This window comes from Eumetopias jubatus, unplaced genomic scaffold (assembly GCF_037043125.1).
Source record: "Eumetopias jubatus isolate StellerSeaLion01/CBP00866 unplaced genomic scaffold, mEumJub1_p1.0 scaffold_6, whole genome shotgun sequence".
Taxonomy (NCBI): domain Eukaryota; kingdom Metazoa; phylum Chordata; class Mammalia; order Carnivora; family Otariidae; genus Eumetopias; species Eumetopias jubatus.
In genome coordinates this window covers 72,960,502-72,983,056 of record NW_028274812.1, presented here as the reverse complement: position 1 = coordinate 72,983,056, position 22,555 = coordinate 72,960,502, and the positions used below count along the sequence as shown (strand labels likewise).

General features: G+C 35.5%; 1 protein-coding gene across 5 annotated transcripts in view; it reads right to left on the bottom strand.

Annotated features, from left to right (window-relative positions):
* Nucleotides 1–4,983: 4,983 nt before the first annotated feature.
* SNX14 (sorting nexin 14) overlaps nucleotides 4,984–22,555 on the bottom strand; it is an 80,458-nt gene continuing 62,886 nt past the window's right edge. The window contains exons 19-29 of one of the 5 annotated variants that reach the window (XM_028108062.2): nucleotides 20,497–20,580; nucleotides 17,687–17,787; nucleotides 15,304–15,415; nucleotides 12,737–12,777; nucleotides 12,474–12,593; nucleotides 9,842–9,965; nucleotides 9,401–9,565; nucleotides 9,158–9,253; nucleotides 6,615–6,706; nucleotides 5,821–5,877; nucleotides 4,984–5,218 (exon numbers count right to left, since the gene is read on the bottom strand). In XM_028108062.2, the coding sequence (XP_027963863.1) occupies nucleotides 5,180–5,218; nucleotides 5,821–5,877; nucleotides 6,615–6,706; nucleotides 9,158–9,253; nucleotides 9,401–9,565; nucleotides 9,842–9,965; nucleotides 12,474–12,593; nucleotides 12,737–12,777; nucleotides 15,304–15,415; nucleotides 17,687–17,787; nucleotides 20,497–20,580 (1,031 nt within the window). In that variant the 3' untranslated portion in view covers nucleotides 4,984–5,179. The remainder of the gene's footprint in view (nucleotides 5,219–5,820; nucleotides 5,878–6,614; nucleotides 6,707–9,157; nucleotides 9,254–9,400; nucleotides 9,566–9,841; nucleotides 9,966–12,473; nucleotides 12,594–12,736; nucleotides 12,778–15,303; nucleotides 15,416–17,686; nucleotides 17,788–20,496; nucleotides 20,581–22,555) is intronic. The other 4 variants (XM_028108061.2, XM_028108060.2, XM_028108064.2 and 1 more) reach the window with 4 other exon arrangements.

Sequence of the window (22,555 nt, the reverse complement as noted above, 5' to 3'; positions counted from 1 at the left end):
TTTGCAATGAAGAGTAAGCTGGGTTTCTTAGAAGAGAGTTGAGGCTGCCAATAGTTGTCCATTAGAAAAAGTTGCTCTCTCAAGGACTACAGAGTCCCATGGGTATATGGCTAGACTTGTCAAAATTAGGGAAGGTTCCTGATTAGTTACCTGGGACTGCTGTAATAAACTGACCCAATCTGGATGGCTTAAACAACAGAAATTTATCATCTCACCGTAAGTGTGAGATCAAGTTGGCAGGGTTGTTTCCTTCTGAAGACGGTGGTTAAGAATCTATTCCAAGACTCTCCCGCAGCTTCTTGTGGCCTCAGGCATTCCTTGCCTTATAGCTGCTATTTTCACCATGTTTTTACATCCCTTTCCTTCAGTATGTCTGCCTCCATGCCCCCCCCCCATTTTTTTCCCAGGATTTATTTCATCTGAGAGAGAGAGAGAGCAGGAGCAGGAGGGGCAGAGAGAGAGGAATACAGAATCTCAAGCAGACTCCCTGATGAGCACAGGACCTGACACAGGGCTCAATCTCATGACCCTGAGATCATGACCGGAGCTGAAGCCAAGAGTTGGATGCTTAACCAACTGTGCCACCCCGGTGCCCCTCTATGTCCCCTTTTATTAGGACAAAGTCATACTGGATTAGGCCCACCGTAATGACTTCATTTTAGTCACCTGCAAAAACACTATTTCCAAATAAGGTCACATTCATAAGTACTGGGCATTAGGACAGAAGCCCCACCATCTTTTCAGGGGACACAGTTCGTCCCTTTAACAGTCCCCTGGCACGATACATACAATCAACTGGGGCAACCCTGCAGCAACCACCAGCTTCTGTGACTCATACATTTTGCAAATGAAAGATTATAATGAATGTTATTTTTGTACTGGTAAAATAGGATACATTTCGGAAGTCGATTTGGCTCAAGTACAGCAAATCAAAAGGCACCAGTTTTCTTATCTGATGCAGTCAAAAGGAGGTGCTTTCCCCAAAAAACAATACAGTCAAGAAATGGGCAGAAGACATGAACAGACATTTCTCCAAAGAAGACATACAAATGGCCAACAGACACATAAAAAAATGCTCAACATCACTTGGCATCAGGGAAATACAGGTCAAAACCTCAATGAGATAACCCCTCGCACCGGTCAGAATGGCTAAAATTAACAAGTCAGGAAAGACAGATGTTGGTGAGGATGTGGAGAAAGGGGAACCCTCCTACACTGTTGGTGGGAATGCAAGCTGGTGCAGCCACTCTGGAAAACAGTATGGAGGTTCCTCAAAAAGTTAAATACAGAACTACCCTATGACCCAGCAATTGCACTACTAGGGATTTATCCAAAGGATACAAATATAGTAATCTGAAGGGGCACCTGCACCCCAATGTTTACAGCAACAATGTCCACAATAGCTGAACTATGAAAAGAGCCCAGATCTCCATCAACTGATGAATGGATAAAAAAATGGGGTGTATATATACATATACACACACATATATACTCTCTCTACACACACACACACACACACACACACACACACTGGAATATCACTCAGCCATCAAAAGGAATGAAATCTTGCCATTTGCGATGATGTGGATGGAACTAGAAGGTATTATGCTAAGCAAAGTCAGAGAAAGACAAATATCTTATGATTTCACTCATGTGGAATTTAAGAAACAAAACAGATGAACAGTGGAAGGGAAGGAAAAATAAAATCAGAGAGGGAGACAAACCACAAGAAGACTCTTAACTATAGGAAACAAATAGGGTTGCTGGAGGGGAGGTAGATGGGGGGATGGGATAACTAGATGATGGACATTAAGGAGGGCACTTGATGGAATGCGCACTGGGTGTTCTATGCAACTGATTAATCACTAAATTCTACCTCTGAAACTAATAATACACTCTGTTAGTTAAACTGAATTTAAATTAAACAAAAATAGGAGCACCTGGGTGGCTCAGTTGGTTAAGCAACTGCCTTCGGCTCAGGTCAGGATCCTGGAGTCCCGGGATCGAGTCCCACATCGGGCTCCCTGCTCAGCAGGGCATCTGCTTCTGCCTTCGACCCTCCCCCCTCTCATGCTCTCTCTCTCTCTCTCATTCTCGCTCTCAAATAAAATCTTTAAAAAAAAAATAGTTGCCTTTCTCCAAAGATTCAATTCCCCCGTTCCTAATATGAAGGTAATTATAACTTTTCTAACAGTATTCTTTTTCCTCCCCTCTTTTGTTCTTCTACATCAGGGATCAGCAAACTACAGCCTGAGGGCCAAATCCTGCCTGCCACTGCTTTAAGTAAACAGGGTGTCATTGAAATACACATCCATTACCTGGAGTGTTTGACAGAAAAAAAAACCATAAATATCAAATTAGCAAAATATCAAATTAACAAAAAAAAGTGAAATAAAAAAACTATTTTTCTCTGGAGCTCATAGGCCTCAGGTTAAAGATTTCTCCTCTGTGTATCTAGCACTGTTATAGAGATAACTGGATACATTACAGAAAGCAGAGTTGAAATGGAATATAGTGAACTGGCAAGACCTATTCACTTGTTCATTCATTCAGTCAATCATTATGCTAATGTTGGCTATATCTGGAAATTACAACTTGTGTATACATCATTACACAGTCTGCTAAGAAGAATGGTAAATTAGACTCTATTGTAAAATCAAATGGTTTTTAGTAAGTCAATAAATGATCACTTAAATGCTTGCTTTCAATCATTTCTCAGAATCTTGATACCTATAAATGATTATACATAAAACACAATTTTATAATGTCCCTTTAAATCTGAAAACATCTTTCCATCTATTTAATTTCATTTTATCCCCTCAACCAGAAACACTGATAGTTGTTTCTATAAACACATTTCCAAAATGTGAAGCTCTTGTACTAGAGGACACACATAAAGATGGATAGAAAGTAATGAACAAAGTAAAATATTTCAAATGACTGGGGAACATACTTTTAAAAAGGATCCAAAGAATGCCTACTTTTGGAAATAAAAGCTTCTTTTATGGGGCAACACTGACAAGCACATCAAGTGAGAGACAAATCTAAGTTTGAATTCTAACTTCACTATTCTCTCTGGCTTCAATATCCTTACCTATAACATAGAAATAATATCATCTCACAATTACTGTGATGGATGATAAAATGTGATAATGTATATAAAATGCCTGGTTGACAGAGACTGCATCTAGCTCCTTTTCCTTTTATAATGTCAACGGTTACTTTTGTATGTGTCGATTTTTATACATCACATTTTCTTTAAATAGAGCTCACCCACTATTAATTGAAGTATATCCTCCTAAAATTCTTATGTTGGGGGCACCTGGGTGGCTCAATGAGTTAAGTGTCTGCCTTCAGCTTAGGTAATGATCCTGGAGTCCTGGGATTGAGTCACTTGTTGGGCTCCCTGCTCCTCGGGGAGTCTGCTTCTCCCTCTTCCCTCTGCTTCTCTCCCCACTCGTGCTCTCTAATAAAAAAATAAAATCTTAAAAAAAAAAATTCTCATGTTGAAACCCAAAACCGCTTTAACACAAAAATTCTCCATATTTGGAGATGGGGCCTTTATGAGGTAATTAAGGTTAAATAAAGTTGTAAGAGTAGAACCCTAATCCAACAGGACTGGTGGCCTTATAAGAAGGAGAGAGAGAGATCTCTTTCTCTCTTCCCACACACCTACACAAAGAGGTCAGGGGCACATGTTAGATGGTGAGCAACTGCAAACCAAAAGAAGAGGCCTCAGAATGAAACCTACCTTGTCGGCACCTCATCTTGGACTTCTAGCCTCTAGAACTGTGAAAAATAAATTTGTTGTTTAAGCCACCCAGTCTGTGGTATTTTGTTATGGCAGCCCAAGCAGAATGATGCACTCCTAACATTTTTCTCATCTAAATAAAGAGAATATCACAATTTATAGGAAAGTAGGTAAGAATGGCATATAAAGGGCTGTAAAATATTTTATTTTTTCAGTTTACTGTGACATTTTAAATAACAGTGTTTAAAATGCTATGGATTTAAATGTGAAGAGTTAACCTGATTACTCTTCCACCTGTCCCTGAGAAATCAGTAAATGCTTAAGGCTTGGTATTAAAGCACTGATTCACAGAAACTCATATATATTCTAGAAGTTTCAAGCAATTGAAAATATAATAAAACTACTGACAAAACCTTTTCAAAAATTACAATACCTAATAACCATTTTTTAAAACCTTGGGAAAAAAATAAGTGAATAGTATTAAATAGGTTAGATTTCCAAATTATATTTAGTTTCATATTACTCAACTTAGTATCTAATACATAGCTGAAACTCAGTAAGTATATTCTGAATGAATGCTACAACCAATTAGCAAACACAAAACTCTCAATCTTGAAAGACAAATTTGTTTCAAGGAGAAAAGTAGAGCATGGGAGGGAACTCTGAGTAGAATTCTCAACACTGGCTCTTAATATTTTAAATTAACTTTCCTCAAGAAATAAAATTAATTCCGTATTTTCCGTTTGGAGAGACAACAGACATAAACCGAAAATCTCCTTGACTCAATTGTTTACATAAGATTTTGGAATATAGCTACTACATCCATTCCGTGAAATGTAGTTGCAACCCCACAATCACAAATATCTGTAAGTAGTCAGTTTTCACACCTAAAGAGGGCTATAATCTGTCAATCCAGGAAGAGTAAGGAGAAGTCCTTTGTTTCTTATGAAAAACTCATAAAGAATGTCTTCTTTATAGACATGTAGTTAACTAATAGAAAATGAAAGTAAAAAGAAAAAAATCTACTAAAATGTATTAACTCTAAATAAGAAAGCAAATCAGATCTTACTCCTGTTTCCCCATACTAAACATAATTATTTTCAAAATGATACAATACAAAGACTATTGGTTTTATCTCTTTGCCCTAAGAGGATTATGAATTACCTCTTTTAAAATGGCAATAACAAATGACAGATGTTCTAACAAAATTTGGATAACAGGTTAAAAAAAATTAAAGACTATGAAACCCAATCACTTGTGACCATTAAGTTTGTGTTAGTCTTTATTAAAACAAAAAAAAAAATCAAAATTTCAGACACTGGATTACATGATATATACAAGAATATACAAAGTAAAAGAAAGAAAATACTACACTAATACAGCAGAAATTTGTTATCTATCTGGTTATTCTTTCCCAAATCCAAATGTTTACATCCAGGATGTCACAGAGGTAACTTCTTTTTGTACCTAAAGTAAAAATAAATCTATTTAATACAAGAGAATAAAACAGGGTTCATTTGTGAAGTGCCTAACAATTAATTCCATTGTATAAAAATCCTAACCTAAGATGGATGGATGGACGGATATATATATATATATATCTCCGCCAAGTTCAATACAATAATAATATTACCATTCTCCAATTCCAATTCATTTTGTACTACTGGGTTAATATAAGCTCAACTGCCCCAAAACACTCAAGTCTAACTTATATGGCATTCAGTGTTACAGATAGAGGACAGCCTGAAGAGCTTGGCCCATTCTAGTGCTAGGATTGAAACACACCTTCCTCTGGAAAGACTCTGCAGGGTATATATACATGTTCCTATCTGCTTATAATTAGGAAGGGACAAAGTCAAAACACAGGCTATTCCTTTCCTGCCCCCCCCAAAAAAAGATCCTATGTTTAAGCATGTTGAAAAAAGAAAATATAGAGTCATTTATTAAGGTTGTTCATTTTTAAAAGGATCATAGCCCCAAGGGTTTCCTTAATTTTTGTGTCCCTAATTAAAACAGATGTCAGCATACCATCAAAAACATAAAGAATAAAACTGTTGCTTCTCAGTTACCTTATTGAGCTCTGGAAATAGTTCTTGTATCACAATGTCCAATAAAACATAAGTCAGCTAAAGCACCAAAAAAAAAAATTTTTTTTAAGGCATTAGACAAAAGCCATAAAAATAATAAAAACAAAAATCAGGACTGTAGTTACCTCTAAATGAGAAGGCATGTGTACAGCTTGTTATTATGCTTCATAAATGTTAAAAACACAATGAGGACACAAAATTTTAGTTATATTAAGATCTCAACAAAATATGTGCAGACTGAACTATATACATAATGTTAACTGTGGTTATTCTATGTAATCTGAATGATGGAATTCTTAATTTTTAAATATTTACTTTATTTCATGAATTTTGTATATGTTCCAAATTTTCTACAATGAATCTGTTTAAGTCAAAACAACTCATGTTATAAAGAAAAAAAAAAGTAACTCTTAACTAGAGACAACAAACTGATGGTTACCAGAGGGGAGGTGATGGGGATTAAGGAGGGCACTTATTATGAGGAGTACCGAGTAATGTATAAAATTGTTGAACCACTACAATGTACACTTGAAACTAATACAACACTGTATGTCAACTATACTGAAATTAAAATAGAAAATTTAATTTAAAAATAATCAGCAAAAAAGAATAACAGATAAAATACTTTTTCTTTTTTTTTCCTACCTGAACGTCTGATGTGCACTGCCTTGATTTAACATAGTGTCACTTCACAAGTAATAATATACCAGACACCCTACTATGTGTCGTTCACAAAACCTAGCCAACACTAGTTAACCTGCTTTAATGAATTTTACCTGCTTATTGAGAACTGGCTGTTGTAAGCCATCAAACAGAAGTCTGATGCTTTCATACTTGGCTTCTTCACCAATACACTTGACTATCAGATCTAAAAGAGAAAGCCAAAGGTGAAAACACTTCATATTATAAAGTGACTCATCATTAACTGGACCATGAATCAAAATCTTCACCCTGCTTCCCAGGTATTACACAAAAACTATAAATCCGCATTTCCTAAACCAGTGTTCTGCAAGGGGCTCCTGGAAAAAAGGCTTCTATAGTCAAGAAACTCCTCCTTTTGGAGATTCACACTGCATAGAAGTATACTACAAGCTCTGAAGAATGCTGCAGTAAAGAAATCTACTTATATTATTAAGTGATAAAAGACAGTTGGAAAATAACACATATTGTGTTATCCCATTCAGGAAAAACAAATAAAATCAAATCCTAAAATTATGTGTATACATTTGTACACACATGTATAGAAATGGACAGAAAAAATGTGAGGATTAACACCAAACTGATTAGGGAGAAGATGGCTTCTACTTTTTACTCTATATATTTTCACAATGTTTGAATATCTTAATATCAGGAAAAAAAGTTTAATTTTTTAACACAGACTTTCCTCAATGAATATAACCTCTTTAATTTACTTTTGTACTTTTTTCATAATTATTACTAACCATCTTACAGAACAGTCTTTTTGGGAAATGTTTAAACACTAATTTAGGATCCAAAACGTTCTGATACATGTTTGCACAGCTGTCATTTTTCACTTCTATTACCAAAGAGTTGGTCCAAAATCTAAAAAATCTCTGAACGTTTTCCCCAAAACAGGAAAATAAAATTATTCTTAAGTAAACAAAGTGCTCAAATATTTGTCCTCCCCCCCATCATAATAAAACTCTTAATGATGTCCTTGAAAAGTTCTCCCCTTATGTTTGCTTCTAGGAGATAAATCTAACCCTACAAGGCAAAGGCCAAATTCAATTTATAATAAGCATAGTAGATCCTTGATATTTTCAAGATATGTGGCCCAATATGGATCTTTATGAATCCCCTAATTCACCAATACTACATAGAATTTTCCAATTAAGATGCATGATGCATAATGGACAAAAATAAGTGATCCTTTCAGATCCTTCATGAGTTCCTGAGAAATGAAGGGTAGAGGACAACAAAAAGACATGCTTAGTTTACTCACTAAATTACTCCTCCCCAAAGAGAAGTTTTGAAGTAGATGTGATTCAAATTTGTGCCTTAGCAAAATAACAAATTACTACATTCACTGGCTTTCCATGTTGTCTCTAATATCAAAACTAAGACTGTTAAAGCCATGAACACTAAGGGCTGCTATTACAAACAGGTAAGAAATTACTTCATCATTTACCTACAGAAGACTTAGCCCCAAATAGTTTTATTCACTTTTATATTCAGGCCAGGGATTTAACTTAATTGTCTTCACACAGAGCAGCAGGACTATTCTGAGACTAGTTATTCAATGATGAGAATTCTCTAAGATTCAGTCCAAAGGCCTCTTCAGTTCTTATTCTATATTTTCTCTCTGGGCATTATTATCCACTACACATAACTCCCATATCTCCATCCTTTACCATTCATTTCTCCAATTTCAAAACCTGAATATCTAACTACTTATTAGACATTTCCTCCTGAATAATGTATAGGCACTTCAACTCAAAATATTCTAAACTAAGTATCCTCTGTTTTGACCCCTTAACATTTTTTCCTTTTATTTCTCACTCTATAAAAGGTTACTACCATTCATTTACCTTATGGCTCAAGGCTACCTCCTTTACAGAAGAAGTGATCATTCTCCTCCTCTGAGATACTCTGTGAGTTGAACATGCCTATCACATGTATGTTTTGTCTGTATACCTGTCTTCCTGCTAGACCGAATTACTCAAGTATACTTTTTATATCCCTTGCTCTCTGCATAGTGCCTGACATGTGGAAAGTGCTCAGTAAATTTAGAATGAATTAATTCTGATCTTTTACTCATAAACACTACTGTAGTTCTTCTCATAGTATAATGGGCAGCAGGATTCCAATTGTCCCACAAACATATCACTTTGATCAGTCTGATTATAAGTTGCTATTGAAAGAATCTGGCTACTGCATAAGTAGAAAAAGCCTGTATTAAAGTTCATAGTGCTTATATCATAAAAACCAAATTTTATTTAACTAATGAGTTAATTTTAGTTGGTCTTTATAACTATTTCTAAAATGATAACTCAAAATAAAAATTAGTTTCAATAATTACTATATCGTGAGGGGTGCCTGGGTGGTTCAGCTGGTTAGGCATCTAACTCTTGATTTCAGCTCAGATCATGATCTGGGGGTTGTGGGATTGAGCCCCGTATCAGGCTCGGCACTCGGTGTAGAGTTTGCTTAAGATTCTCTCTCTCCCTCCTCCTCTGCCCCTCCCCCCCACTTACGTGCTTGCTCTCTCTCTCCAAATAAATAAAATCTTTAAAAAAATTACTATACATTGTGATCTCAAAGAAATGCTAATCTATATTAAACTACTTAAATATTATACCTGGAATATAATTCATCATTTCTTCAAAAGTCTGTTTTGCTCGTTTTTGCTTATCTTGGAGAGAGCGAGGTTCAGTGTTTTCACAGAACACAGCATCTAAAAAGACACAAAAAGAAGTAGTTGCTGGAATTTTTACCTATTATACACAAAGTACTTTTTCATTGCAGAAATACTAATAAACCAATGAAAAACAGGACACAAAAGTACATAAAACATGAAACAAACACATGACAAAATACAAACCTCTGAGAAGTGTTATGAGTGAGACCAAACGGTGCTCCTGAAACAGCTGTTCTAGTTTACAATGAAGATAGTAGTCAGTATACATTTCCAGGGTGTTTTTAAACAGGATTCGAGTTCCCATTAAGAGATGATGAAGCCAGTCAGGAACTTGGAAAACCACCCGTCCTGAGAAGGATCATATGGAATATTTTGTTAAGATAAACAGATATTTCAAACATTTTCCAGTATAAAAAAAACACAAATGGTCAATATCTTATTTGTAAACACTAAGAACTTTAATATGTTCGAAACCAATTATATCAAATTCTTATAAAAGAATTATCTTCAATTTAAAAAGAAGTTACAATGGGGCAATAGTGAAGAGCATTAATTTGCATCACAGAAGAAATGATACATGAATGAAAAATAGGTTTTCACAGTAACCTCACAGACCTTACCTACCTACATACATCAGGTAATCATAGACTCCTTCTACAGTCATCATCTCCATAAAATAATTCTGATTTTGCTTTCTTTCTGTATTCTCAGCACGGTTTGCATTATTCTTAAACAGATCACTGAAAAGCTAAAGTAAAAATTGAAATAATAAAGAGATATGTAGTTTATTACCCCTGATAACAATCACTAAAGCTAAAGTGTCTACACAGAGCACAGGCACTTAAACTTTTCCAATCAAAACAGAATTATCAGATAGGTTAAGCTCTGCCTCTGAAGTTTCATATTTATGCCCAAACTTGAATAAAAAATACATATTCCTCCCAAAATAGTACACAAAAGTCTGCATTAATTTTAGACACAAAAGAAAATTCGTTATTCATGAAGAAACCTTTGTTTTTTTAATACCAAAAGGAGCAATTTATAAACATGTAAAGATGTATATATATTAATGATAGCTAATTTAAAAACTACATGACTTACAGATTATAATTCACAATTAAAGGGTGTTTAGATGTGAACATTGAGCTTTAACCAAAATTTATTTGGACAATAACAGTCACAGACCAGAAATGCCTAATCAGTGTGAAAAAAAACAAGATACAGAAAATTACTTATAGTAAAAAATTATGAAGTGCAACTAAACCTCAGTCCTACCTACCCCCAGGATATGCAAAAAAGTCTATTGTTGGTAATAATAATAAAATAGCAGAAATCAAGGAACTAAAACTCTGACAGTAAAGATCAACAAAGCCAAAAGATGAAAAGGACAAAATCTTTGGCAAGATTGATCAAAAGAAAAAAAAAAAGAGAAAGACACAAATAATGTTAAAAATAAAAAGGGACATAGCTACAGATGTCAGAAAAAACAACAACTTTAGGCCAAAAAGATTTCAAATTTAGATAGAATACAAATGTGTTGAAAAATATAACTTATCGGGTTGCCTAAGTGCCTCAGCTGGTTAAGCATCTGACTCTTGATTTTGGCTCAGGTCATGATCTCAGGGTTTAAGATGGAGCCCTGGATTTGGCTCCACACTGGGTGTAGAAGCTGCTTAAGATTCTCTCTTTCCCTCTCCTTCTGCCCCTCCCCCCCTTAAAAAATATATATATATAAAACCTATGAAAACTGACTCATGTTGGGGCACCTGGGTGGCTCAGTTGATTGGGCATCTGACTCTTGGTTTCAGCTCAGGTCATGATCTTGGGGTCATGGGATCAAGCCCTTCATCAGGCTCCACACTCAGCTCAGAGTCTGCTTGTGCCTCTCCCCCTGCTCCTCCCCCAGCTCACGCACACTCTCTCTCTCTGTGAATAAATAAAATCTTTGAAAAAAAACAGACTCATGCAACAAATCTGAATAATACTATATAATCATTAAATTAAGTTGTTTTTTAAAAAAAACCTTCCTACCAACAAAACTCAAGGCTTAGGTGACTTTAACAACCAGTTCTACCAATTATTTAAAGAACTAGAAGAATTCCAATTATAACTTTACCAGCAAATAGAAAAAGGTTAATATAACTCTGATACCAGAACTTGACAAGGATAGAACGAGAAAGAAAAATTATAGGCCAAGTCCACCTATAAACATGAATATAAACTTCCTTAACCTTATTTATAAACAATATCTATGAAAAAAGCTACACTACATGATTTAATGGTGAAACATCAAAATCATGCCCTTTGTACAACAGTTCATAGCCATGAATGAAACAAAGCCATCATTTGCATATAAGTATGTAAATCTAAAAGAATTAATAGATACGTTACTAAAGTTAAGACAAGTCTAGCAAGGTTACTGAATTTATAAAATCAACACACAAAAATTAACTATTTGTTTACCAAAAAGAAAGTTATAAAGTGAAAAAAATATAAAAGATACCTTTTATACTAATAACAAAAAAGTGAAGTTTTTGGGAGGCGGGGGAGGGCTATCCTTTGAGCTCACATTGCTCCCCATGCTGAGCACTATTCTGGAACTAAAGTGAGCTTCCTTTTTTTTTTTTGTTTTAAAGATTTCATTGATTTATTTGTCAGAGAGAGAGTGTGCCAGAGAGAGCACAAGCAGGGGGAAGCGGCAAGCAGAGGGAGAAGCAGGCTGCCCGCTGGGCAAGGAGCCCGATGCAGGAGTTGATTCCAGGACCCTGGGATCACGACCTGAGCCGAAGGCAGACGCTTAACCGACTGAACCACCCGGGAATCCCTAAAGTGAGCTTCCCGCGAACTGGAAATATATCTTTATATTCCAGAGCCTAGCACTCTCAACAGTAGGCACAGGATAATATACCTGCTTAATGAATGGATTAAATATTATATAAGCCATTGAAATGAGACAAAACAAACATCAAAGCAATTGGAAGTTGGTGATTTACTACCTAAGAAAACCACCTTAAAAAAAAATCCCCCAAATACAGAAATGGCAGAAGTTTACAAATACAATTATCTAAAGAAACATTTACCTGTTAATGTAAAGAGGCAAGAAACTACATAAAATACCCTCCTTATACTGTACAACTGATTTCCACATAAAGGATATAAGTCCTATTCATTTCATTAACACATGATGCTCCCTATAATGGAAAAGTCTCAAGTAGGACAACTTCAAACTTTATGACTCTAAGGCAATACGCAGTACCTTCTTGTTGTTTTCTGAAGTAGGGCTGAGAATGGTCAGTTCCGGTTTACTTGGTTTAGGCTTTGGAGATTCACAAGAATTAATGAAATTCATGATGAAAGGTTCCAAATGCTGACCTTTCTGTTGTAACACAGAAATCATGGTATGAAAATCAAAAATCAAGATTATGATTTTTAATAATCATATAACCCATTAAAATTCACTGATATTTAAATATGCTTACAACTATCATGTTACAGAATATACATAAATCACTTATTCACCTCTTTCATTAGTTTTCCAGGAACAGACTTTATAATTTTCCCTGCAATTAAAAGTAAAATATTAATTTTATGAAGGCATAATATATCTCATAATTGCTTACATGTATACTTCACTTGGTAATTTTATTTTTTTTTTAGATTTTATTTATTTGACAGAGAGAGAGAGAGCACAAGCAGGGAGAGCGGCACAAGAGGGAGAGGGAGAAGCAGACTCCCTGCTGAGCAGGGAGCCCGAAGATGGGGCTCGATCCCAGGACCCTGGGATCATACCTGAGCCGAAGGCAGATGCTTAACCAACTGAGCCACCCAGGTACCCCTTCACTAGGTAATTTTAAATACTAATCAGCCAAGTAAAAAGTAAAACAGTAAAAAATTTATACTTTGCCATTTCACATTCAATAGAAATTTACAATAAATATGGTATTCTTAACTATTTATAGATACAACATTTAGGATTTACTTAAAATAATACAGTGGGATTGGGGAGGGTGGGTAAGGGACTGAACAAGCCAAGTGTTGGTAACTGCTGAAATAGAGTGAGAAGTTTATTATACAAAATTCTCTACTTTTGTGTATATTTGAAATTGCCCATAAGAAATGTTTTCAAAAGATTTTAAATAATGAATATATAAAGATATCTAAAAGCATGTAAAAGTCAGTCAAAAAAGTTTTAAGAACTGCTACAACATTTAAATTGGCTATTTAGGGGCACCTGGGTGGTTCAGTCGGTCAAGTGTCCAACTCTTGATTTTGGCTCAGGTCATGATCTCAGGGTCATGAGACTGAGCCCTATGTCAGGCTCCATACTCAGAGTGGAGCCCACTTAAGATTCTCTCTCTCTCTCTCTCTCTCTCCCCCTCTCCCTCCCCTCCACTCACACGCTCTCTCACTCTAAAATTTACAAAAAAAAAAAAAAAAAACATACACACACACTATTTAAATAGCTTATATTCTGAGTTTTAGATTAAGAATACATATTCTAATCCTGTTTGCCAAAATTTCTTCTTGATCTCATCTCTAGGTTCCCTTATTTTAAAATACCAACAAGCATCTTGAGATTTTCTCAAACATTAGAAATGCCTATAAAAATTAGTCAAAATTGATAAATGCAACCTAAAATTTCTTGCAGTTCAATTTAGAAAAAAGTAGACTTACAGTAAAGCAAGAGACATAATAACAAATTAAAATGGGAGATTGTTTTACAACATGAAAACCACCCAACGCTCTCCTATCAGACTATTTCTCCTTTGCTACCCCCATAAGCTATGCCTCCCTCCTTAGAATTCCCCAAGTGCCTGGGGCACCTGGGTGGCTCAGTCAGTTAAGCATCTGACTCTTGATTTTGGCTCAGGTCATGATCTTAGGGTCCTGGGATCGAGCCCTCCATCAAGCTCCACACTCAGCAGGAGCCTGCTTAAGGATTCTTTCTCTCCCCCTCCCTCTGCTCGCTCTCTCTCTCTCTCAAATAAATAAATCTTAAAAAAAAAAAAAAAAAGGATTCCCCAAGTTCCTTAAACTACAGAGCTTCATCCTGTTCTTTTCCGTCTCTTCTACATGCTCTTCTTGAGACAAATTATTTGTTCAATCTGATTTCAAATAACACTCACATCTCTACTCCTTGCCTACCTCCTGGCCTCTCCTGCCTTACAAGGCTTCTTTAACTGGATTCTATAAACCCAACAAGTTCAGAACTGCTATTAATTTATTCATTATCTCAGCAAGTAACAGCATCCCACCAATTGTTTAAACAGAAACCTGGGTCATCTTTGATCATTTCTTCTCCTTCAGTCAAACCTAGTCAGCAACCAGGTCTACCCAATTCTGTCTCCTAGACATCATATATAACCAAGTATATAATGTCCTCACATTTTCCCCTAATAAGAAAACCTCCATGCACAAACATCAAGTATTTTGGCTCAACTAAATGTATTAATTTGAAGAGATACAAATAATAGCCAAATGCCTATTTGTAATATTTAATTCATTTGTTTAGTTCTATATGTACTTAAGATTATATAAAATATATTTAGAAATATTGTTTTACTTCCATTATTATCTTTAACAATTTTATTCAAACCTTGCCTGCTTATATTACTGTGGTCTATACTGAACTTTATATAAAAGAAATCATGCTGTATATATTCTTCTGTGTCTTGCTTCTTTCATTCAACATCACGCTTTTAAGATTATCAATGTTGTTGCAAATAGCTACATGCTATAGGTATTCATTTTATGAATCTACCACAATTTATCTGTCAATCTATTGGTAATGACATTTGTATTATTTCCAGTTTTGGCTATAAAAACAATGATGCTATGAACATTCTTCAATATGAATAAAAGATTCTCTAGAGTATATATTTCAGAGAGGGACTGCTGAGTCATTCAGTTTCATACCAAACTGTTTTTCCAAGTAGTTTCCAATTTATATTCCTCTAACAGCATATAAGAAGTCTGTTAGAATTTGACTCGTGGCTTCACTATATAAACTATTCCTCTAAATTAATCTGAAAATGCTGATTATTTTCAGTTTATCCTCATATACATGATTCTTTAAATTGACTTACCAAGATTTACATCTGGTAGTATCTTATCAAGAAACTGTGTTTCTCCACCATTGGGGGAGAGAAAATCTGCCAGAAGTTGACTATTACTCAGTTCTGGATGCTGCAGAAGTTTCTTGAATGAAAAAAGAAAAAAAAGGGGGGGTAGCTTAAAAGGGTCATCAAAACTATACTAAAATGGTAAGAACATCAATGAAAATTTTTTTAACCCTCAAAAGCTATTTTATATTCAGAATAACAAAACTACATTTGTAGAAAGAACAGTATCGCACAGCAGCTAAGACCTTAGCCTCTATAGTCAGACATGAAAGGGTTTGAAATCCAGCTCTTCTACTTACCAGTGAGGTGTCCCTAGAAACTAAATTCCTAAATTACATAAGTTTTCTCAAATGTAAGATGAAGATAATACTACTTACTTCACAGCATTGTTATATAAAGCATTTAGTACAGTACCTGATACACAGGAAGGAAGATTAAACACTAGCTAATATCGTTTCTGTTTCTCAACAATTAAACAAGTACTACAATATATTAACTTTCTTGATAATTAAAAGAAGTTGGCACAAAGGGTTTTGCAGAAAACTAAATGTGGAAATGTGAAATAACTTGGAAAATCTGTTGTCTGTTCTTGCAACACTATTTTCTTACAAGTAAACTGACTTTTTAAAGCCAAAATTAACCCAGTCTTACCTAATATTGTTTTGTAACTTGAAACAGTTACAAAACTTTATGAGCAGAAATCTGTATAAATGAAATACCAGTGAAATGAAATCTTTACCTCCCTATCACCAGAAAATACTCTTCTAGAATGTGGTGCTCTAGTTCTTAGAAAGATTTAGTTCATTCAAATAATGGTTTAATGGTACAAACAAAGGCAAAGGCTAACACTACTATATACTACATTCAAATATCCTTGCAGTAGTTGATAGTTATTTCAATTTTCACACTACCAAAAAAATTATATAATAAGTATTTTCTGGGTTGAAGTATTCAACCGTTCAAATACAAGATATAAAATATAAATATCCCTTTACACTGATGAATATTTTTAATTTAAAAAGTACTTATTGTGGGCAAGGAGGCATCCAAATTTAACTGAATTAACACTTACTTAATAAAATCTACAAAATTCCATGCCCAAATAAAGATTTTTTTTTTAACAACAACAATAAAAAAAACCTATCCACTTTTTGGTCTTATGCACTTTATTAAAGAAAGATGGTCATTAATTTTAGAGAAGTCTAAATCAATTTTAGTTAAGCATCCGACTCTTGATTTCGGCTAACTGTACTAACAATGGAAATAACATACCAATTACATTGTTTACATAACACTGTGCACACACTGAAAAAAAAATAAAATTCACTTCCAAGTGGTGACTAGTAGAGAATCAGGAGATCCCAAGAAACTGGAAAAACATCTACAAATTGCAAAAGAAAAAAACTGAGGAATAAAACGGGAGGGAAGATTCACAAGTTCAGAAGTGCTAAACACAAAATCAAACAGAAAACAAGACAAAAAGGGTACCTGGCTGGTTTAGTCAGTAGAGTACGCTTCTCTTGATCTTGGGGTTTTGAGTTCAAGACCCACGTTGTGGGTAGAGATTACTTTAAAAAAATAATAAATTTTTTTTTAAAAAGACAAGAGGGACACCTGGGTGGCTCAGACGGTTGAGTGTCTGCCTTCAGCTCAGGTCATGATCCCAGGTTCCTGGGATCGAGCCCCGCATCGGGCTCCCTGCTCAGCCAGAAGCCTGCTTCTCTCTCTCCTACTCCCCCTGCTTGTGTTCCCTCTTTCTCTGTCTCTACGTCAAATAAATAAAATTAAAAATAAAAAATCTTTAAATAAAAAAAGACAAGAACAACAAAAAAAACCACCCAGTATACTTAGAATGCATTTCATCTTTACACAAGTTTTTCTTTATCTTCTCACACCAAAAGTTTTAAACTAAACTCAACATACAATTTTTCTTCTTCTAAGAAAATATCTGCTATTTCATTGGTTATGAACTTTTTTAAAAAGTGTATTTTTTTTTGAGAAAGACAGTGCATGAGTGGAAGGAAGGGGGAGAGGGAGAGAGAATCTTAAGCAGGTTCCATGCTGAGTCTGTAGAGCCCAACACAGGGCTCCATTCTCATGACCCTGAGATCATGACCCGAGCTGAAATCAAGAGTTGGATGCTTAACCAACTAAGCCACCCAGGAGCCCCTAAAAAGTACACTTTTCACAATAATTCATTTTCACATGGAAAAAGTATCTTAAAAGAATTTTAGAAATCCACACTGACAGGTATCTGTAAAACAAAATATATATACACAAGAGGAAAAAAAAGACCAATTAGACAATGCTATGATTAGCAACGTTTTAAACTGAGTTGGTACTGTACCTGTAAATATTCCTGAAACTCTTCTCTCTTTGACTTTAAGAATTCATAATTTTTGGGGCCAATGATCCTCTTGGAAGGAAGCTGGGCATCAGGAAATGTGCCTGAAATTAATATACATGAAAGTAATTAGTATGTTCTGCTACTATTTTAAAAACCTAATTTATAATTTACTATGGCAAATTCAGATTCACAGTGCTCCCTTATAGAGATGCAGCATTATCTTTTCAATAATCTGGACAAGGGGCACCTGAGTGGCTCAGTCAGTTAAGCATTTGCCTTCAGCTCAGGTCATGATCCCGGGGTCCTGGGATCGAGCCCTGCATCGGGCTCCCTGCTCAGTGGGGAGCCTGTTTCTCCCTCTCCCTCTGCTGCTCCCCCTGCTTGTGCCCTGTCAGGTAAATAAATAAAATCTTTTTTAAAAAGATTAATTACATACATACATAAATAATCTTGACAAAATCCATAAGCTTCAAGTCAGAAGTCCAGACCAAAGAACCTGAGTCTACTGATAACCAAAATGATCACCAACTCTTTGTTGACACAGATTTATTTAAGCCTTCTATACTAGTAAAAAAGCCTCAGAAAAATACCATGAGATTATTTTGAAGTTTGTGGGATTCTCTCAGACAAAATCTTACAAAGAAAAATACCTACTCTCTCATGGGGAAAAAAGGTAGCATGTTGCCAATACTATACAAGATTAAAAACAAAATTTAAAAACCATGGACATGGGGTACCTGAGTGGCTCAGTTGGTTGAGCATCCAACTCTTGGTTTTGGCTCAGGTCATGATCTCAGGGTGGTGAGACCAAGCCCAGTATCGGGCTCCATTATTGGGCATGGAGCCTGCTTAAGATTCTCTCTCTCCCTCTGCCCCTCCCCCACTCCCCCTCCATTCCCTTTCAAATAAATAAATAAATCTTTAAAAAACAAACTATGGACATGCTTTCTCAAACAGGGCTGACTTTAGAAATTTAAATACCAAAAAGGAAAATATTGTTGGGAATACAACCAACCTAGGTTGATCCAGGGCTTTAAAGTATGGATTATATGTCTTCTCTCAACCCCAAATCCAAAGGAAAAGTTCTCAGAGAAAGGAGACAAGGATGGTACTGCACAAGATTGGCAGAGACAAAGAGAAAACCATTTTCTTTTTTAGATTTTATTCATTTACTTGTGTGAAAGAGCGAGAGCACGCACAAGCAGGGAGAGAGCGCATAAGCGGCAGGCAGAGGGAGAAGCAGGCTCCCTACTGAGCAAGGAGCCTGATGCAGGACTTGATCCCAGGACCCTGGGATCATGACCTAAGCCAAAGGCAGAGGCTTAACTGACTGAGCCACCCAGGCATCCCAAAGAGAAAACCATTTAAAGACAAGTACAAATTCAAAATCTAAGCAAAGAGTTTGGAGTGAGACCTTGTATTTTTTATCATCCTATAATCTCCTTATCATGGGCTTTGCTCTTAGTAAAGAAGGGTAAAAAAGGTTCCTGTCCTTCTCAATTCAGAACCAACCTGAATTTGGATCAGGGACACTCCACAAAGCTTCTCTAAAATAAAGATTCATGGGCACCTGGGTGCCTCAGTCGGCTAAGTGTCTGACTCTTGACTTTGGCTCAGGTCATGATCTCAGGGTTGTGAGATCGAGCACCACGTCGGGTTCCATGCTGGGCATGGAGCCTGCTGAAGATTCTCTCTCTCCCCTTCTGCCCCTTTCACCCCACCTACGTGCCTGCTTGCACTCTCTCATAAATAAATGAATAAATAAATAAAATAAAAAGATTCAGAATACACAAATCAAACTCACGAATCTACATACAAAATGACTATAAATACTTCATAACTACATCCCTGACATTAACTAAAATAAATGGATGATAAAAGAGACTGAAAGGTGAGGGGAAGAACTAAAAAGGAAAAGTGTTCCCCTTTTCTGACGAATCTATCCTTAAAAGAAATATTACACTACAAGTTTTGTTTCCATATCTAAGAGCTAAATCAAAACATCGCCATGATGCAGAGCAAACATGTTTATCTAGAAAGATGGCAAAAGAACAGAGCAACTCTGAAATGCCTGTTTTAAATTCTCTGCCACATCGAGATAAACAAAAATTCAACTGGAAAGAGAATCTTTTCTAAAATACAGTTAAAGAATAGCTATCTTTTAATTTTTAACATTATTATTTTAAAAAGCAATAAATGTGCACTGTAAAAACTTTAAAAATATAAGCCAGAAGTGGTGGGGGGTGAGAGGGATGGGTGGCTGGGTGACAGACATTGGGGAGGGTATGTGCTATGTGAATTGTGTAAGACTGTTGAATCACAGACCTGTACCTCTGAAACAAATAATACATTATATGTTAAAAAAAAAAAAAAAAGAAGAAGATAGCAGGAAGGGAAAAATGCAGGGGGGGAAATCGGAGGGGGAGACAAACCATGAGAGACTATGGACTCTGAGAAACAAACTGAGGGTTCTAGAGGGGAGGGGGTGGGGGGATGGGTTAGCCTGGTGATGGGTATTAAAGAGGGCACGTATTGAATGGAGCACTGGGTGTTATACGCAAACAATGAATCATGGAACACTACATCAAAAACTAATGATGTAATGTATGGTGATTACCATAACATAAATAAAAATATATATATAAGCAATAAGATAAAAAGTTCATTCCTATTATGAACAGCAGTGTGCACAAGTGTTACTGTCACATTTTCTTGGTATAATTACTTAAAATCAAAAAATTAATCCAGTTCAATAGCTTCTTCAAGAAAGCTAATGCGAAAATGGAACATTTTACACAAAAACAACATACCATGAAATTCTGTTAGTTTTGATTCAAGTACATAGAATTCTAGATATCTTCTATAGACAGACCAATGTTCAGGCTCATGCCCAACTGTAAATTGAATGAATACACAATAAGTAATAAATAATTTTATAAACTACTATAAGAAATTATTCCAGTCTTAATAATCATTTCTTAACATCACTATTAACATATTTTATCCCATATTTTAATTTTAAATTCCTTAAGAGATGGATAAATTTTACCTATTTATGAAGTTATCTAATAAATAATTTTTCTACAACAGAATCACAGAGCTGACAAATTTCAAAAAATAATGCAGTTATTTTTAAAATGTCACAGAAATAATGTATTTCATAAAACTTATAATCAATTTTAGGTCTCTCAAATATTTACCAATTGTCCTGATCTAAAACAATACAGACAGCACTATCCAACAGAACTTTCTGCAATTCTGAAAATGTTTTATATTATCTGCATTAATAGAGAAGCTATTAACCACATGTAGTTACTGATCATTTGAAATGTGGCTATTGTAAGGAACTAAAATTTTAATATAATTTAATTTTCACTGATACATGTGGCCACCAAATTGAATAGTACAAAGTAATGGTTTACAGAATGACTTGGGTCAGACTGCCTATTCCAATCCCAGTTCCCCCATTTACTAAGTGAACGTGAGCAAATAACCTCACTGTGCCTTAATAAAAATAACTGTACCCATAACATAAAATAATCCACTTAAATCACTTCTGTAGAGTGTACAGCACAGAGTGAGCACCCCAAAAATGTTAACTGCTATTATTAGCACCTCATTTCATTCTCGCATAGATTTGGAAATGCAATGAACAAAGTCAACTAAAACCACAATAACCCAGGGGCACCTGGGTGGCTCAGCCTGTTGAGCATCTACCTTCAGCTCAGGTCATGATCCCAGGGTCCTGGAATCGAGCCCCGCATCGGGCTCCCTGCTCAGCGGGAGGCCTGCTTCTCCCTCTCCCACTCCCCCTGCTTGTGTTCCCTCTCTCACTGTGCCTCTCTCTGTCAAATAAATAAAATCTTTAAAAAAAACCACACACACAATAACCCAAAAACAACACCTATATTTAGAAAAAAACATGATAGGGGCACCTGGGTGGCTCAGTCAGCTAAGCGTCTGCCTTCAACTCAGGTCATGCCTGGGATCGAGCCCCACATCAGGAGCCCGCTTCTCCCTTTCTCTCCCCCTCTGCCTCTCCCCCTGCTTGTGCTCACTCTCTCTCTCTCTCAAATAAATAAAAGCTTTAAAAAAAAAAAAGAAAAAGAAAAAACATGATGTAGTCACAATCTATAAAGGAAATTAAATTTTTCTTCCTCAACACAGGTCTTAAAAGATCTATATCATACTTAGTTTTGGTTTTTAAAATCCTAAAATTGCTGTTTTGCTACCCATATAAAATCAATGCAGTATTTAAATGATGCACTTCTTTCCCCTCATGGGCCATGGCTTCCTAAAAGCACATTACATTGACAAAGTCTGTAGCACTACTGAGAAAAATAATCCTTAGTTTTAAGATTTTTTGGTTTAAATTTTATGGTTAAATTATTAAGGCAAACTTCTAAAAATAAAGCACAAAAATTAATGTCTGTCCAAAAGGCAAAAACATAGTAATTTAAAAGTGTATCATATATAAATCTTTGAAAAGGACATAAGTTACATGTTCACATAAATTTACTTATAATGATAGGAATTTATATCTGAAGAGTCAGAAGTTTAAAATAATTTTCTGAGAAAGAAGAACAGTGTGGGAAGAGCCAGACTTTAAGTACTAAGCACAGAAGTAGTTGAATCCAGAAACTAACTACAATATTTCTTTTCAATTCTTTCCAATGCTTAAAACGCCAATCAGTAGAAACAGCAGACGAAGATGCATACCAAACTATGTTTGAAACTGAAATCAGACTACAATATCACCAATGGTTTGTCTCTACACCTATTAGAATGCTGAGCTAGAAAAGCAACCGGCAAGACTAAATGGCAACAACAGCAAAATCAAGTGGCACTGACTCTGAACTGGACAGAGCA